The 18,983-nt window shown below is 38.5% G+C and overlaps 1 protein-coding gene across 2 annotated transcripts; it reads left to right on the forward strand.

Annotated features, from left to right (window-relative positions):
* The first annotated feature begins 1,769 nt into the window (after positions 1-1,769).
* On the forward strand, positions 1,770-18,515 carry LOC107741323 (myosin-7-like). Of its 2 annotated transcripts, XM_016554027.1 has the most exons (43): positions 1,770-1,813; positions 2,008-2,145; positions 2,534-2,637; positions 3,240-3,383; positions 3,544-3,700; positions 3,876-3,903; positions 4,121-4,217; positions 4,683-4,775; positions 4,863-4,926; positions 5,024-5,122; positions 5,267-5,370; positions 5,467-5,605; positions 5,683-5,801; positions 5,891-6,040; positions 6,791-6,961; positions 7,087-7,266; positions 7,550-7,682; positions 7,775-7,845; positions 8,135-8,222; positions 8,351-8,468; positions 8,702-8,825; positions 8,930-9,066; positions 10,115-10,370; positions 10,537-10,779; positions 10,880-11,056; positions 11,257-11,402; positions 11,512-11,602; positions 11,702-12,091; positions 12,268-12,394; positions 12,597-12,715; positions 13,336-13,532; positions 13,633-13,816; positions 13,921-14,086; positions 14,221-14,345; positions 14,441-14,556; positions 14,640-14,832; positions 15,424-15,627; positions 15,708-15,833; positions 16,781-16,951; positions 17,048-17,152; positions 17,238-17,333; positions 17,508-17,645; positions 18,050-18,515. In XM_016554027.1, the coding sequence occupies exons 2-43, from the start codon at positions 2,046-2,048 to the stop codon at positions 18,059-18,061; spliced, it is 5,802 nt and encodes a 1,933-aa protein (XP_016409513.1). In that variant the 5' UTR covers positions 1,770-1,813; positions 2,008-2,045; the 3' UTR covers positions 18,062-18,515. The 2 variants fall into 2 exon arrangements, with proteins under 2 accessions (XP_016409513.1, XP_016409514.1); XM_016554028.1 differs by lacking the exons at positions 1,770-1,813; positions 2,008-2,145; positions 2,534-2,637; ... (1 more) ...; positions 3,544-3,700; positions 4,121-4,217.
* Positions 18,516-18,983: the final 468 nt, after the last annotated feature.

The following is an 18,983-nucleotide window of genomic DNA, read 5'->3' on the forward strand; positions in this document are numbered from 1 at the left end:
CTGCATCACTGTTTTTAAACGCTGAACTGAAGAAATAATCAAACGTGTTCACCTAAATGGTCATCTCTCTCTGATGATTAGCGTTGGAAAGTCTGACTCATTCTAATGAACCAGTTCATCTTAAACTCTTCTCTCTGTCCTTGGTAACGGAAAGTCTGATTCATTTTAATGAATCGCTTCATCTTAAACAGTTCTCTGTCCTATGCAGCATTGGAAAGTCTGATTTATTCTAATAAATTGATTCTTCCAAACAAACAGATTACAAAACAATTCACAGTTTCATGTCCTTGCACCATATACTATTTTCTGTTTTGGTTATGTAAACAGGATATGTATGATGGTAACTGGATATATAAATTGGTCTGTTCAATTTAATACAGCCACCCTAATTGATCATTCATTTAGAAGCCCTCATTGTTTTGGTGTAAGCTTTGACTAAATTATAAATTACATCACTGAATAGTTTACTTTTTTTTACGAAAACATATTCAATAACTCCAGTGTAGTTAGCTATTTTTTTGTTCGTAGCTTGTAATGTAGCTAACTGTGTTTTCAAAAATACGTTTCCTCAACTCTAAAATTGCTGTATGAAGTAATCTAATTTATTACATCATTCCTAATGTCACTACAAAATAAAAATAAAAAATAAATGAACAAAAATAAAATATAAAAAATAATGTGTACTTATCAAAAGTCACTTAGGGAACAGAGAGTTTAACAGCACTTTCAGTATAAACACCTACCAAACATAAATGGTGACATCTGTCCACCTCTGACAGTATTTATAGGGTTTAGATCATGTGGACGCTCTTTCAGTGTTTGATCACTGGCTGATCACTCTCAGTAATTTCTAAGGGAAACAAAACAGAGCACCGCCTCTTTAACCACAAACCCATGCCAGACAGCATAGCTATCTCTGCACGGAATGCCGGCTATTGGGAACAGGAGTTGTATTCTCTTCTATTTTCGGACTACATAGTAGGCTCTGGATTCTGCTAGAGGACACTTATCTCAGCTTTAGCCCTCAAGGTCGACAGCTTCTGAGGCGCCTATTTGCTGAGGAGGATCTGATTGTAGGCTATCAGTAATCCGAGTATGAACGTTATGCAGATCTTGTGTGTACAGTTAATGAGTACATTTAGCAAGTAATCATAAATAAACCCTATATAAAATAACAAAATTAGATATGCATATAAAACTTATATTTCTAATTCTGATAAAGCCACAAATATACCGCATATACGTGTTTGGTTCGATACTGTTGCTATCGTTACCACAAGTAAACGCGTCTCTTCTCGAGGGTCAATTTAGTGATAATCTAACTTTTGTGGTTACAGAAATATTGTCTGAAAACGTTGTATGCACAAAATAACCCTCTTCCCCGCACCAATCTTTTGTTTTTATTCCCTTATGGGGGTTCAAGTCTTAGGGCCAAGACCCCTCCACAGGCCACCACAACTCGTACCCTAAATTAGCATTTTTATTGTAATCACTTTTTGGACAATTATAACATCACTTAAGTTTTTAAAGAAATAAAGGGGTCACGTATTTAACCTCTGGACAGAAGTGTATAAATCACAACCAACAACAATGTCGTTTTAAAAATAACCCCTTACAGTACGGTTCCGTCAAACCTGTTTGCCTTTTGTGAATGCGCAGGGACGGCCCGCACGGCCACACAGCCAATGAGCAACTGAACACACACGGACACATGGGGATATCTGACATATCTCCCCAACTCTGACCTTGAGGGAAACAATAAAAGAGGACCGGGCCACTTCTTTCGAGGCCAACTCGTTTAGACATTACTGAGGTTAGTATTCAAATGCATGTGTTTCCACTGCGCTGTTTGGATGGGGCGCCGTGCCTTGCATGTGACGAGAAGTTAAAAAAATTGTTTACACACAAATTCTTACCAAGATTGTGGATTAGAGATGTTTTTTTTCCTATGACAAACACAACAAAGTGAAGAAAACTTTTTCTAACAAAGTTTCTACGACGTTACAGGTGTTTTGAACGCAGGTCCGGGACCAGAAGCGTTAATCATGTCCCGCTTTATGGAATTGAGGGAATTCGGAGACGCGACAACATTTCTGCGTAAAACCAACCTGGAACAACTCGCTGCGCAGTCCCATGCGTTTGATGGTACTGTCACACATCCTGTTTGTGTCCTGTGTGAAAACCAGATTTTTTTTATTGGTGCACAAGCCTATCAAAATGTTTAAAGAATTGATTTGAAATCATATCCGATTCTGAATGGGTTACTGATTGAAATGAGCATGTAGTGTGCATGTAAACACTCCTAGAATATTGACTTTTCCTAGATATTTTGACATAACACAAGCTAATTATTACATGTAAAACAATACAAAATACATTTATATTATATCCTACATAATGTAGGCTAATAATAATAATAGTGTTATTTTCAATTTGTGTAGCATGTGCATAAGCGGAAACCTACCATGGTATGTAATGTTATTAGTTACCTGGCAGTAAATTTCAGAAGAGCCACACATACTTCTGTGTGCAGGGAAGAAACGTGTTTGGATTCCAGATGAGAAAGAAGCCTACACTGAGGTGGAGATCAAAGACACTGATGGAGACAAAGTCATGGTGGAGACCAAAGATGGAATGGTCAGTCAAGCGTCAATTGGCCTTATTCTTTTCTGAGATCACAGTGCAAAAAAAAATCATTTTCTTAATCACTGTTTGTCTTATTTTTCAGTAAGTATAGCATTGTTACAACAAGATACATTTACTTGAGAAGAAATTGCGTAAGACTTGCTTTAAGAGAAAAATCTTTAATTTATCTTTCTTACCTCATTGGGAAATATTTTTTTCTTCTTTTAAACTAAAATCAAATAATTTATTTGTTCATGCTTATAAAAAAAACAAATTAAGAAAAATAAACTTAATACATTTTTACTATAGAAAAAATATAGATTAAAGAAATTATATTTTATTGCAGTGTACATCAAAACAATGCTGATGTTATCTTGTGAGCTTCTGAAAAAGCAGTTTTTTATGATGTGTGTATTGTATTGTATTTATAGCAAGCGACTCTTGATAATATAGAGATATATAGAGATATTTAAGTTCAGCATACTTAAGTGAGAAAAAAATAAGCATTTTCTCAGTTTTGCATATTTTCATGCAAGTAACTACATTTGATCTGCAATGGAAATAGAAAACATATCACAAGGTAGTAATTAAATACTGCAATCTAATACTGACAGATGTTAACAGTGAAAGAGGAAGACATTCAGCAGATGAATCCCCCGAAGTTTGACATGATTGAAGACATGGCCATGCTTACGCACCTCAACGAGGCCTCTGTTCTTTTCAACCTCAGCCGTCGCTACAGTTTCTGGATGATCTACGTGAGACACCACATTATCATTTACTGATGAACAGCTGTCTGTAACTAAAAGAGGTTTAAGAATAACTTGAGAGTTATCGGATTCTTTAATGTTCTTTATGACTGTTGTATAATTTTAGGGCTGTCTCAGTCTTATTGCGTGTTCTTTTGTCTGTCTGCAGACATATTCAGGGCTGTTTTGTGTGACAGTTAACCCGTATAAATGGCTTCCCGTCTATTCTCCTGAAGTGGTAGCCGCGTATAAGGGAAAGCGTTGCACAGATGTTCCACCTCACATCTATGCCATAGCAGACAATGCCTACAATGACATGCTAAAAAGTACGTTTTGAAACACTCTTCACTTTTGATCTCAGTTTCCACATCTTATATTTTGCATGTATTTTGATTCTTAATAGCACTTTACTGTAGGTCAAAACATAACTGATACATTTAATTGTCTTTATTCTTTAATGTACTGATTAAGTGATCTGAGCTGTTTTTTTTTCTCTTGTAGATCGTGAAAACCAGTCAATGCTTATCACGTAAGTGACCCTCCATTACCCCATTACATCTCTATTCTACAACTATTAGGTCAAAATGACCTGAAATCCTTTTTGCTCATTATTTAATCATGAAGCGGTATAAAAAAATGTTTTTTTTTACCATTTTGAAAGGTTTTCTTTTTTTCTTCTTTTATCTTCACTTCTTGGATTTAATATTGTTTCATGTATATTTCACATAAATTTTGTCCATGCCTAGCGGAGAATCCGGTGCTGGCAAAACTGTCAACACGAAACGTGTAATTCAGTATTTTGCCATTATAGCTGCTCTTGGCGATGCAGGGGGCAAAAAAGGAGTAAGGACAGAAACTTCACTTCTGTCTTTTTGTCATCACCCATCCTTATCCCTTGTTTTTGTTCCTCTACATCTTGTTTTGGGGGATTTTTAATAATGTCTGAATGTTTATTCCTTTTGGATTCACAGACATCCTTTTAACCGATAAGGAGTGACCCTCAGAGTTTTGATACCCTAGTTTTGTATTCCCGTTCCAGTATGTTTTTATAAACCCTTTTTAATACCACTCTTTACATTGCGCTTTTCCCTTTTTGCAATGTCTCTCATTATTGTCTCTTGTTTTTAACATTATATGCTCCATTTTCATTCTTTGTCTTTTTGAAGAAACCCTGACATCTATTTTCCCCTCAATCATGACGTATAATATTTCATTTTCATTTCCATTAGTTTGTTCTGTCCTACTCATTGAAGTAATTTTGGTGTTGGATTAAAAACTCACACATTTCTCTCTTTTCAATGTAAATAGGGTACATTAGAGGATCAGATCATTGAGGCCAACCCAGCTATGGAAGCTTTTGGCAATGCAAAAACCCTGAGGAATGACAATTCGTCCCGTTTTGTGAGTGAAAATCATAAGAGGAGAATATCATCTAATTTCCTTTCAATACTGTTCTCCGTTTCACTTTCTTTCCTCTCTTTAACACAGGGCAAATTCATACGAATACATTTTGGTCCAACTGGGAAACTAGCATCTGCTGACATTGACATCTGTAAGCTGATCTGAAAAATATTAGTGTGTCAATAGATTAAATATAGTTTTTTCCCCCCCTTCAAATCCTGTTCCTTTTCACATTCTCTTTTGTTAAGATCTTCTGGAAAAATCCAGAGTGATTTTTCAGCAAGCTGGAGAGAGAAGCTACCACATCTACTACCAGATCCTCTCACACAGAAAACCAGAACTCCAAGGTATTCAGAGGAAACACTTATATGACTACTATTTAAGATGAAGTATGGAATATATATAGGCATAGACGTCTATATGCCTGCAAAATTCCATCCAAAGTGCACTGTGTGACTTCAAAATCAAACCTCTTCCATCTTCCATCACAGATATGCTGCTGGTGTCATCAAATCCCTTTGACTTCCACTTCTGCTCACAGGGTGTTACAACTGTGGACCACCTGGATGATGGAGATGAACTGCTTGCAACTGACGTAAGTACTGTTGTATGATGGAGATCCGTGTAAAGAGATTCTTAGATACATTGAATGACCACTCACCTATAGGGAAACTTTCTTACCATCCTCTAGCATGCAATGGACACCCTTGGCTTCACCCCTGAGGAGAAGTATGGCTGTTACAAGATAGTCGGTGCTATCATGCACTTTGGCAACATGAGGTTCAAAGTGAGGCAGAGAGAGGAGCAAGCAGAGGCGGACGGCACTGAAAGTAAGAGGGATTCTGTCCTAAGCTAGGTTTTCAGTTAGTGGCTTGGTTTGGCTAAGCGCTGTGGTTTTGTTACCCAGGTGCGGACAAAGCGTCCTATCTCATGGGGATCAGTTCAGCTGACCTCATAAAGGGACTGCTTCACCCCAGAGTGAAAGTGGGCAATGAGTACATTGTTAGAGGACAGACAGTTGAACAGGTCAGTTTGGTCAGTAAATGATGAATTAACATCCCTGCCATATAATTTCATCTAGCAGTAAGAATATTTAGGCTTTTGTGTCATGACAGGTGACCTATGCAGTTGGTGCTTTGGCCAAAGCCACATATGACCGCATGTTTAAATGGCTGGTGAGCAGAATTAATAAAACCCTGTACATGGCCCTCCCTCGTCAGTTCTTCATAGGAGTGCTGGACATAGCAGGCTTTGAGATCTTTGAGGTAAGTCAGTTGATTACTGTCAATCAAATTGCTTTGCATCACTCCTTACCACTCTCTGTTCATCACATGTGGATATTAAAGATACAAGACACAAAATTAGGGCTGGGTAAAAATATGAATTTCCCCATTAATCGCAAACCTCATTTCATTGTCACAATTTTAATTTCTTAAAATCTTAAGATTTATTTTTTTTAAGCTTATGACAATGTCTTCTGCACCACTTTTCAGTGATTCATGAAAAAATGACTCTTATAAACTGGTTCTTGCTAGTGAACCAAAAATATGCATTGCAAACTGTGTAGTCCAATTAAAGAACAAATTACTTTTAAGTCAGTCCTTTTAATGAATAATTTAAAAACACTGATGAACTCAGTCTAACTAATCATTCACTGAATGTGCTCTTTGAATCCTTGGTTACTGAATCAACAACAAGTTATTATTGCAACTGAAGTACATAGTTAGGGCGCTGTTGTTAATTTACCAAAATATTTTTGCAGTGTACCAAGTTAGAATGCTTCCTGTATAATTTACAGCAAGAGCTGAAAGAAAATGTATCTTATATAAGCGAAATGGACATTGCAACTGATACATACCTAAATGAACTGAAATAAAATTGAATCAAAGTTAGATCAAATTGAGAACTTGTCAATCAAATTTGAATCAGGAAATGTGTATTGATACCCATCCCTATACATTATTCAGTTCTCATTGTACCTTAAATTCTTTCTCTTCTTTTTTTTTCCTGAACAGTTCAATAACTTTGAGCAAATGTGCATCAACTTCACAAATGAGAAACTGCAACAGTTTTTCAACCATCACATGTTCATCCTAGAGCAGGAAGAGTACAAGACAGAGGGCATAGAGTGGACTTTCATAGACTTCGGATTAGACTTGCAGGCCTGCATTGACCTCATTGAGAGGGTTGATATAGAATTACATATAATTGTGTGAAAGCATGTGTATGTCTGTATACGATTACACTAATACAATTATACAGAGTACACTAAGCAACTCTAGCTGTTACATCTGTTTTGTGTTGTTTGCAGCCATTGGGTATACTGTCTATTCTGGAGGAGGAGTGCATGTTCCCTAAAGCCACAGAGAGCAGCTTCAAAGCTAAACTCTATGATAATCACTTTGGCAAGTCTCCCAACTTCCTGAAACCGAGGCCAGACAAAAAACGCAAATATGAGACTCACTTTGAGCTGGTGCACTACGCCGGAGTGGTGAGTGGAAATAACTTCATATTTACACACATATTTCAAGGCTATTTTTACCATAGCATACAATAGAGTCTTTATAAGCCACATAACTGAGGCCAGTGGAATTTGTTAAGCAATTTACAGTATGCATTGCCGCCATGGAATGGCACCATTTAAGTAACAGAGATAGTCTGGAGCAAGCTGAGGTTAAGTGCCTTGCTCAGTGACACAATGGTAATAGCTTAAGCCTTGATCAAAATAATTCACTTAAAATATAATATCAATTCACATACATGTGTGTTGCCAGGTGCCATACAACATCAGTGGATGGCTCGACAAAAACAGAGATCCTCTGAATGAAACAGTGGTGGGAATCTTCCAAAGGACGTCAAACAAGTTAATGGCAAGCCTCTTCGAGAACTTCATCAGCTTAGATTCAGGTGCATATTATTATAAGTTATATTCAAGAGTTGATACCAATGGACCTGACTGTACTAAGTTTTTTTTTTCCCTTGTATACTTTTGGGAACAGAAGCAAAGCCAGGGAGCAAAGAGAAGAGGAAGAAAGGAGCATCTTTTCAAACAGTGTCCCAGCTGCATAAGGTGGGTCCAATTATGTTATATCTAAATGGACCAGAAACTCTTTTTTAAATATCTGCAAATGTTAAAACTATATAGATATTGGAAATGGTGTTGGAGAGTGAGCCATTTAAGACTTGCAGTGATGTTTAGGTAATCTGACCCATGAACATCACTTTAAGTCTGTGCTGGCTCAGCTTTCACCAGCTACAGATTGAAAGATGCAGGTAAGATCTGACTCAGTAGTTAGCAGAACTAGTACATAATAATATGGACTACATGTTGAATGCTCTTTCCTTCTCTATCACTCTAGGAGAATCTGAACAAGTTGATGACTAATTTGAGAAGCACTCAGCCTCATTTTGTGAGATGCATTATCCCCAATGAGACAAAGACTCCAGGTACAAAAAAATAAAATAAAAAAATCAGTGTAGAGGATAATACCATTTGTTGTACAACAAGCTCTCCATAAACCTACCGTAAACACACCATCAGTCTTCTCTTCAGTTTTTGTTCTTGTATCTGATAGGGATAATGGAGCCATTTCTGGTTCTGCACCAGCTTCGCTGCAATGGAGTCCTGGAAGGGATCCGCATTTGCAGGAAGGGATTTCCCAATCGCATTCTTTATGCAGAGTTCAAACAGCGGTGAATTTTTGTTCATGGATCACATTTGTAATCTCTGTTATATTAATATTAATATCTATGATTTTCACTTAATTTGAATTCTACTTATATTCAAATTCAACTTGCAATTGTGCATCTGGTTTACTAGCTCAATTCAAATTTAGCCACTTCAAAGTCCATTCTGAAAGGCACAGAATGGACTCTTAATAGAAAAATTAATAAAGATATTTAATTAAACCTTCATGATTTACTAGTTACCGTATCCTGAACCCTTTGGCCATCCCAGAGGACACATATGTGGACAGCAGGAAAGCTGTAGAAAAGTTGCTTGGGTCTCTGGATATCGACCACACCCACTACAAGTTTGGCCACAGCAAGGTTGGTTCATGAATTTGTCCTCTGTCACTCCCTTCATACCCACTATTTTCAGACACTCGAAGCCCATCCTAGACTACACTGACCTGCGAATCTGTGCTCTTCAGGTTTTCTTTAAGGCGGGACTTCTTGGCCAGCTGGAAGACATGAGGGACGAACGGCTATCTGAGATTCTAACCTTGCTGCAGGCCTTCTGCAGGGGCAAACTCATGCGGATGGAGCGCAGGAGGATGATGAAAGAGAAGTATGTGCTGTTTGGATGCCCAAACCATGACAATAGTCATAAAGTGTCTAAATAACCCAATGCAAATAGTTGCCATTACTCACTGACTAAAGAAAGTGTCAGATTGCAGATCTCGCTTCCTTGAGCCCGTTGTAAGCACTGCGATAAACTGTTGAGAGTGTGCATAGGGCTTTAAGCCTTCAAATCAATGGGAGGAATGTCCAAAGTGTATGTGGACTATGTTGTGGCGTGTGTCCGGCGTGTGTCTGTATGTTTTGTATGCGTGTGTGCTGTCGCTACAGAAAAAGCCGGTTAAACCCCCTCCACCCCAAATGGCATTTACAAAAGCAGGTGTGGAGGTGGGTCATATATCCCGCAAACAGCGCACATACCAGTTGTTGACAGTTCCTTACCAGAGTCACCCCCTCTCGTCTTTATTATAAATAACCCTCTTTTGTCCAGAATGGATTTGGCTGGGGAGCAGGCTGAAAATTGTTGAAATGCCATCCCAGGTGACAGGGGATTAAGTCCTCTTGTTTCTTCAAATGGGTTCAGCTTTAGATAATCAACAACCTCTGCCTGACCTTTGACTGTCCCTGATTGTGTCGACACTTCAGCAATGCGGAATTGATTTACTCTTTAGGCATGTTCAGTATCACAGTGGGATTACTGATATAGAACACACGAAACAATGGCGTGTGGCAGCCTGGCCCTATTTGGTACTAGACATACTGAGCTAATTTAGAACAAGGGCAGGGAGTGTGAGGTGCAGGCCACAAAATGGATCTGTAATACTTCCTAGACAACTCTATTAGTACCAGTACCAGGGTCAATGACCTGATTCTTATTTTGTCCTGGATCTATTAATTTAAAAATATGTTTGAAATGCAATTAATTCACACAGTGACTTGAATACAGCGTGTCTATAATGAAAATTTGAAGAGATGAAATTCATTTTGATATTAAGTCAAAATATCAGAGTGTTATGACTGTCCTGATATTAGAAAGAGAAAGAAAATGAAAAAGAGAAAAAATGTCATTAAGCCACCATCTGATTATCTTCACTCAGGGAAGCTCTGACGGTCATTCAGTGGAACATCCGTGCCTTTTACGCTGTCAAGAACTGGCCGTGGATGTGTCTGTTCTTCAAGATCAAACCCCTGCTGAGGAGCGCAGCTACAGAGAAGGAGCTGGCTACACTGAAGGAGGAGTTCCAGAAGCTAAAGGAGGTTCTCGAGAGGTCTGAGGTGAAGAGGAAAGAGTTTGAGGAGAGACAGGTCTCTTTGGTGCAAGAGAAAAATGACCTCTCCCTACAGCTTCAAGCAGTGAGTGTCAGAGTGGATTCATACCAATGAAACAAGTTGAAGTTACGAATCAGAATCACATAGTTACTAACATGATGATTTCTTGATGGCTTCATGATCATATCTTGATGCATCATACATTGAGTCAAAGGCACAATGGGAAGAATTTTTTACATTCTGACCCCAGGAGCAGGATAACCTGGCCGATGCTGAGGACCGCTGTAACCTGCTGATCAAGGCTAAGATCCAGATGGAGGGGAAAATTAAGGAGCTGATGGAGAGGCTTGAGGACGAAGAGGAGGTTAATGCCACTCTCCTGGCCAAGAAACGCAAACTTGAGGATGAGTGTATTGAGCTGAAGAAAGACCTGGATGACCTTGAGATTACTTTGGCCAAGGTGGAGAAGGAAAAACATGCCACTGAGAACAAGGTACATTATGGAAGATACGTTCATGTATGGGAAAATGTGGTCTCCATTAGATCCTCAAATGAACCGATTAGCAAGAACTGTCTTTTTACTTGAATCTCAGGTGAAAAACTTGTTGGAGGAAATGGCTGCATTGGATGAAACCATCCTCAGGCTGACAAAAGAGAAAAAGGCCCTCCAGGATGCTCATCAGCAGGCTCTGGAAGACCTGCAGAATGAAGAAAACAAAGTGAGCATGCTGTCCAAGGCAAAGATCAAACTTGAGCAGCAGGTGGATGATGTGAGTATGAAGTGGACTCAGTTAAACCCTATGAGATAAACTTAAGACTCCATAACAATCCATAACTCCTTATTCACAGCAAAGATTTACTGCATAGCAGGTTAAAGTAGAAATAAAATGCTTATTAGCCTACATAACAGACAAGTAATAAATTTCTTAGACCTCATTGTTTATTATTATTTATTGCCTAACCGCAACAGTTAGAGGGCTCTTTGGAGCAAGAGAAGAAAGTGCGTATGGATCTGGAGCGAGTGAAGAGGAAGCTTGAGGGAGATCTAAAGATTTCCATTGAGTCATCCATGGATTTGGAGAACAACAAACAGCAGCTAGAGGAAAGACTGAAGAAGTGAGATTTTACAGACATTATGCAGTCTTAATGTTGCAAATTGGAGCACTGTGCTATGCTGTATTATCAAATGAGATCTAATTAAATCTGCATATGGTCTTTTTTGAAGGAAAGACATTGAAATGGTTCACATAGGTGCAAAGATTGAAGAGGAGCAAGCCTTGGTTATTCAGCTGCAGAAGAAAATAAAAGAATTACAGGTAATTATTTGGCTAATGACTGAAAATGACATGTCTGCATAATGAGTTTACTATAATAGTATACTATACAATAACAGCATTATGGTAAACTCTTTACAGACACGTATAGAAGAGCTTGAGGAGGAACTTGAGGCTGAAAGAGCAGCTCGATCAAAATCAGACAAGCAGCGTACTGAAGTGTCAAAGGAACTAGAAGAATTAAGTGAACGTCTGGAGGAAGCAGGAGGTGCTACCACTGCCCAGATCGAGATGAACAAGAAGCGGGAGGCTGACTTCTTAAAGCTGCGGAGAGATCTGGAAGAAGCCTCACTGCATCATGAAACTACTATGGCCATGTTGAGGAGAAAGCATGCGGACACTGTGGCTGAGTTGGGGGAGCAACTGGACAACCTGCAGAGGGTCAAACAGAAGCTGGAGAAGGAAAAGGCAGAAATCAGAATGGAGTCTGAAGATCTGGCATCGAACCTTGAACATTTCTCCAGAGCCAAAGTAAGACATCTCAGTGTGCTTAATGTGGTTCCTGAGACTCATAATGCTGTTGTGTTATCATCCATGGAGCTTATGGTTAAAACATATAGAGTAAACATGAACTGGGTTGAAAAATACTTTATTAACTGCTGTTACATACCAAATGAGAGAAATAACAAAGAAACTGTTGTTTGCAGGCCACAACAGAGAAAATGTGCCGGATGTATGAAGACCAGATGAATGAGTCTAAAACCAAGGCAGAGGAACTCCAGAGGCAGCTAATGGATGTCACCTCTCAAAAAGCACGGGCCCAGACAGAGAGCGGTCAGTGTCCTGCGCTTTGGAACAGAATAAAGATCAGGAGCTGGAAATATATTGCACATTATGATTGGAAGTCTCCAATAGAAATTCAGATTTAGATTTGTCTTAGAAACAAGTGGCACAACAGAGCTGAAATAATATGAGAAAAAGGTCACTGGCACTTGGTAAAGGCTTTGTTCTCTCTTTTCGGTCTTACCATTAACAGCTGAGGTCAGTCGCAGGCTGGAAGAGAGAGAGGTTCTGGTTATGCAGCTGCAGCGGACAAAGAGTGCTCTCAGCCAGACCATGGAAGAGCTGAAGAAACAGCTAGAAGAGGAATGCAAAGTGAGCCAGATTTTAGATCAATTGGATGCATTTGTACCATATCTCTTAGGGTCAATCTATTAAAATTTCTAACCACAAGTATTCACATATCAATGTTTGCTGAAGAAAGACATGAAACAATATTGTGGCAGACAAGAAAAGCATTGAAAAAAGGCTTTTGAAGTTTTAGAAGTTTTAGAAGGGGGGGGGGTAAGAAATTAATACTTTGATTCTGCAAGGACAGAATAAACTGATTAAAAGTGACAATAAAGACTTTTACAATGATTCTCACGATGTTTCTTGAGGACCAAATCAGCATATTAGAATGATTTCTGAAGGATCGTATGACTGGAATTATAGCTGCTGAAAATTCAGCTTTGCCATTACAGGAATAAATTACATTTGAAAATATATTTAAATTGAAAACTTGTTTTAAATTTTAATACTGTTTCACAATATTACTGTTTTACTGTATCTTTGATCAAATAAATGCACCTTTAACGAGCAAAAGAGACTTGCTTCAGGAATATTAAAAAACCGTATTGACCCAAAACGTTTGAACGACAGTGTTTATATATTCAGTATATTCATCTCAAGTGCATCATATTTAATATTATACTGGGTTTGTGTTTATGTGCCAGGCAAAGAACAGTTTAGCTCATGCAGTACAGTCATCCAGGCATGATTGTGAACTTTTGAGAGAGCAGTTTGAGGAGGAGCAGGAGGCCAAATCCGAGTTGCAGCGTGCTCTGTCTAAAGCCAATGCTGAGATTGCACAGTGGAGGACAAAATATGAGACTGATGCCATTCAGAGGACCGATGAACTAGAGGACGCCAAGTAAGATCACTCTGTTGTCAGTCGGTGTAACATTTTGTCTTGTTCACTGATAAAACAGAATTGCTGCTTTATTTTATAAAACTGATTTATCTTCCTTCAGGAAGAAGCTGGTTGCACGGCTCCAAAGTTCTGAGGAGGCAGTGGAAGCCTCCAATGCCAAATGTGCCTCGCTGGAGAAGACCAAGCACCGTCTGCAGACTGAGATTGAGGACTTGATGGTTGATTTGGAACGCTCTAATGCTGTGGCTGTTGCATTGGACAAAAAGCAACGCAATTTTGATAAGGTCAGGATAAAAGTATTTTTAAATATTTAATTTAACCAGAAGTAGCAGATAGGCATTGTTCATAATTACGTTCTACTAACAACTATTATCCTTATTATGTCCAGGTGCTCTCTGAATGGAGGCAGAAGTTTGAGGAGACACAGGCCGAGCTGGAAAGCTCTCAGAAAGAGTCCCGTAGTCTCAGCACAGAGCTCTTCAAGCTCAAAAACTCCTATGAAGAAGCCCTTGACCAGCTGGAGACAATCAAAAGGGAGAACAAGAACTTGCAGGGTACAAAGACTGTACATAGACTTCAGGACAGGGCATATCTGTGAAATTGCATAGATTCATAATAAGCAAGGGAGATTATATTTTGGTCCAGAATGATTTTCAAAAAGCACCCAACCAATATGTTTGTTTTGCAGAGGAAATTACTGACTTGACTGATCAGATTAGTCATGGCAACAAGACCATTCATGAGCTTGAACAGATGAAGAAGGTACTGGACCATGATAAGAGCGGCATCCAAGCAGCACTGGAGGAGGCGGAGGTGATGAATATGACCTGAAATACCAGACAATGCTCACCTGCAGACTTTATATACTTGGGTAAAAGCTAATGTGCCTCTTACTCTGTGTGACACAGGGCACTCTGGAGCATGAGGAGAGTAAGACCTTACACATCCAGCTGGAGCTCAGCCAAACAAGAACTGAAGTTGAAAAGAAACTCGCAGAGAAAGATGAAGAGATTGACAATCTCCGGTAAGAGAGAAAGACAAGAAAACACACTAACTATTGAAATTCCAGCATATAAATAAACCACATTAAGCTATTTATCAATGCAGTCGAAACCATCAGCGGATTCTGGACACCATGCAGACCACACTGGATGCAGAGATCAGGGCACGTAATGAGGCAGTCAGGGTTAAGAAAAAGATGGAGGGAGATATGAATGAGATGGAGATCCATCTGAACCATGCAAACAGACAAGCTGTGGAGTCTCAGAAAATGGTGCGCAACCTACAGCTTCAAGTTAAGGTGAGATAGAAGGACTGGTTGCATCAATATGCAGATTCAAAAAGATAATCAACTATATGGAAGAACTGAATAATATTAAACAACTGGAACTGGAAATAATCTTTGGGGATGCATGATATAGTGATACTATATTAGAGAATTTTTTTTAAATTATCGGTATCCACTGATACTGAATATTTCATTATTCATGCTCATTTCCTCTAATTTTACTTTTAGATTACTTTTGCTGTCATCTAATGTTTAAAGTTTGTCTTTAAAAAAACATGAACAATTTAATAACATATAAAATGTAATCTCTAGCAGATCTCAAAATGAATGTCCATTTTCATAATGTACATCATAATGTTGTGATGACCAAATTCACTTCTAGCATTTCAAATAACTGATTTTATTTTTTAATTATTTAGACAAAATCACATACACATACACATCAGACTTAACTAGAAAATAATTACCAGCATCTGCCAGAATTTCAATATCAATGCATGCCTATTGATTTGTATTACACACAATAAAATTGTTATAGAAATAATCATTTCAATTTAGTATGTTAGTGCCCTTTTATCAACTGCAGTTGGTTTATCTTCTCAGGACCTGCAATTAGAGTTAGATGAGTCTATACATCAGTGTGAGGACCTGAAGGAGCAGGTGACAGTCACAGAAAGAAGAAACACCCTGCTAACAGCAGAGTTGGAGGAGCTGCGTGGAGTGATGGAGCAAACGGACCATATGCGTAAAGTCGCTGAGCACGAGCTTCTGGAATCCACTGAGAGAGTGAACCTGCTGCATGCTCAGGTAAAACTCAAACATTAATGAAACAACTTAGCAATAATTAAACGTCATGATCAAACCTCTCAATCCATTGATCTGTACAGAACACGGTAGTGTTGAACCACAAGAAGAAGTTAGAGAGTGATCTGTCCACACTGTCCGGTGAGGTGGATGATGCTCTGCAGGAGTGTCGCAATGCCGAAGAGAAGGCGAAGAAGGCCATAACTGATGTGAGTTCCTACTGAAACAACAATAGAGTGCATTAGAGCCTGCCTACTTTTTCGGCGGTGTTGGTTGCAGAAGTTTTTTTTTTTCATTCATTTTTAAAGTTTTTTTCCCCCCTTTTTAAAAAAAAAAAAAAAGTCTTGCTAAGGCATTATAAGCCATGAACCAAGCCAGCCACCTAGAAGGTGAATCACAACATTACAAACTTTTAATAAAAAAAAAAGGATTCGAAATTTGGATAAAAAGACAAACAAGACTGTGTACTTAACAGCTTTAATGAGGGAAAGAACTACAGCCCTGTGAAGCACTGCGAGTGACAATCAATTTAAAAACAATGAAGTTAAATATAAAATTATTAATTTAAACTTCTTAATTATATCTATAGAAACCGTCTATTCATTGCAGTATATATATATATATATATATATATATATATATATATATACAGAGCTCTTTTGGCAAGATTTGCTAGCCGCAACTCAAATTCACACAAATTCCGCTGTTAAACATGATTATTTTAAAAACAAGGTAAAATAACAAATGGCTTCAACAAAAGCATCAATTAACTATGTCAGGTCTCATAACAGGTTCGCCTTTAAATGTTTATAAGTTAGTGTTAAAAATCAGTTACCTTATGGAGAGAATAAGTTTTTACTTCTAAAACCCAACTGTTGCACTCTAATAAAGGTTACCTTAACATTCACATCAAATGACCAAGAGCTCCCATTAGTGGTTTTAACCAAAAGGAAACTACTCAAACAAACCATTTAGGACACCTTAGTAACCTCATAGCAACACCATACCAACCACCCGCAAAACTCTAGCATTATCACGGTGAGGTTGACATGGGCTGAAAATGCAATCATCTATTCTTATCACAACAATGAAGTACAACACTGAAACTTTTTGATGATACTATCTATAACTTTTAACTAAATGTATCCCTCATTAGGCAGCCATGATGGCAGAGGAACTGAAGAAGGAGCAGGACACCAGCAGCCACCTGGAGAAGATGAAGAGGAACATGGAGCAGAGCATCAAAGACCTGCAGATACGTCTGGATGAGGCTGAGCAGACTGCTCTCAAGGGAGGAAAGAAACATATTCAGAAACTGGAAATTCGGGTAAGCAGAAAAACGCCTATTCCAGCTTTGGTCAAGACATGAATATAACATATTTAATGGATTAACCTGCATCTGTGGGAACATTTCAATCCTCAGGTACGAGAGCTAGAGGGAGAGCTGGAGTGCGAGCAGAAGAAGAGTGGAGAAATTCAAAAAGGAATACGAAAATATGAGAGGAGGATTAAAGAGCTGACTTACCAGGTATTACTCACAAGACACACGTGAAACAGCAGGAAAAACTATATGTGTCATCTGCAGTGCATTTAAAAGGCCGTTCTGTCTGTAGACAGAGGAAGACAGGAAAACTCTCCTGAGGATGCAAGACCTGATTGACAAACTACAGGCAAAAGTAAAGAGCTTTAAGAGACAAGCCGAGGATGCAGTACGTATCTCCTGTTCATTTTGCGATATTAACCCAGTAAATACATTTGGGCCAAAATGGTGTTTGAACATAAATACATCACGCGACCTGTTAAACAATATGGCGTTGTCCGTTCTAAAGCCCATTTTAAGGCACACAAATTTCAGCGCTCTGTATCTTACTGTTGTACGGCAGGAGGAGCAGGCCAACTGCAATATGTCTCGGTTCAAGAAGATCCAGCATGAGCTGGATGAAGCCGAGGAGAGGGTGGACATAGCCGAATCTCAGGTCAACAAGCTGCGGGTGCGCACCCGAGAGACTCACGTCGTCAAGGTAACATACAGTAAACTGATCTCAGATACTTAAATAGATCGATCACCCAAAAATGAGATTTCTGTCATCATTAACTCACCCTCTTTCTTCTGTGGAACACATAAGAAGTTATTTAGTTTTTTGTCCATACAGTGAATATCAGAGGGGTCCAATACAACACTGGAACCAATTGACTTTCATTGTATTGACCAAAAAAAAATTTGAGAGTGAGAGAGAAAACACAGAGACTTTTCAAAATATCCTCTTTTCTGTTCCACAGAAAAAAAGAAAGTCATACAGGTTTGGAATGATGAGAATAAAAATGACACAATTTTCATTCTTGGGTGAACTAACCCTTTAAGTGTGAAAAAAATTGAAATAAAAAATAAAAGTGAGTCATAACAAACATACATTTTTGTTCACAGATCGTGGAGTGAAGACTGACTTAAGCCAGATAACTTTTAAGAGTCATGTATCGTGTGACAAGTACCTTTCCTTTCTTTTTGGTCTTTGTAAAATGCTGCAAGGCACAGAGGTTTTGGAAATGTTTAATGCTTACTGAGGGTCAACGCAAACTGATTTTTCTCGTTGTGATTGAAGCCTTCAAAGACAAAATGCTGATTTTCAGATGTCAAATAGTAGTCTTGAAATGTTTTTTTCAAGTGTTTGTTCATATATCCTTCTTGGAAAGGTCTCAGGCTGCAGAGCTCATAATTTGCTGTGTTTTGGAAAATCATAGTTACAGTACAGCTGAAGAACAGCACAAGGAAACAGCTGCATGCCTGTACCTTTCTGTAACAGCTGATTTGGACCCACAGGGCATTTGAAAAGCTATTTGGACATGATAAATAAACAGCGCCTAAATGGAAATGCTTGCATGATCATGTCAAGTTGCACAGAAATTCATTTGGAATAAAAATGCTAAGAATGTGTTGCTCGTCTTTATGGTCCAGCACAACCTGTATCACCAAATAATATACCAAACCTGTGCTTCCAATTTCAACAAAGTGGGTTAATCCATCACTTTATGTTCCTTCTAGGGATGCAAAGTCATGAGGGTGAAAGTTGAGATAGTCACAGTTGGTCTCCTAGAACTTTTTTGATAATGCTGATTTAAAATGGAAAGAAAAAAATATGTAAAATGTTAATATTATCTGGTAGCTGCAAAAGGTATGAGGAGCATTTATTTCTTTTTCCACGCCCTACGAAGAAAAAAAAACTTAAACCAGCCTTAGGTGATTTGCTGGTCTTAGCTCGTCCAGCAGGTCATCCAGCTTCACTCAGCTAGTGTTTAGCGGGTCTCTCCCTTACCAGCTTACACGAGCCAATAACTCTACAGTAAAAAAAAAACAAAAAACA

Source organism: Sinocyclocheilus rhinocerous, unplaced genomic scaffold, assembly GCF_001515625.1.
Source record: "Sinocyclocheilus rhinocerous isolate Xijiao unplaced genomic scaffold, SAMN03320098_v1.1 scaffold1758, whole genome shotgun sequence".
In the NCBI taxonomy this organism is placed as follows: Eukaryota; Metazoa; Chordata; class Actinopteri; order Cypriniformes; family Cyprinidae; genus Sinocyclocheilus; species Sinocyclocheilus rhinocerous.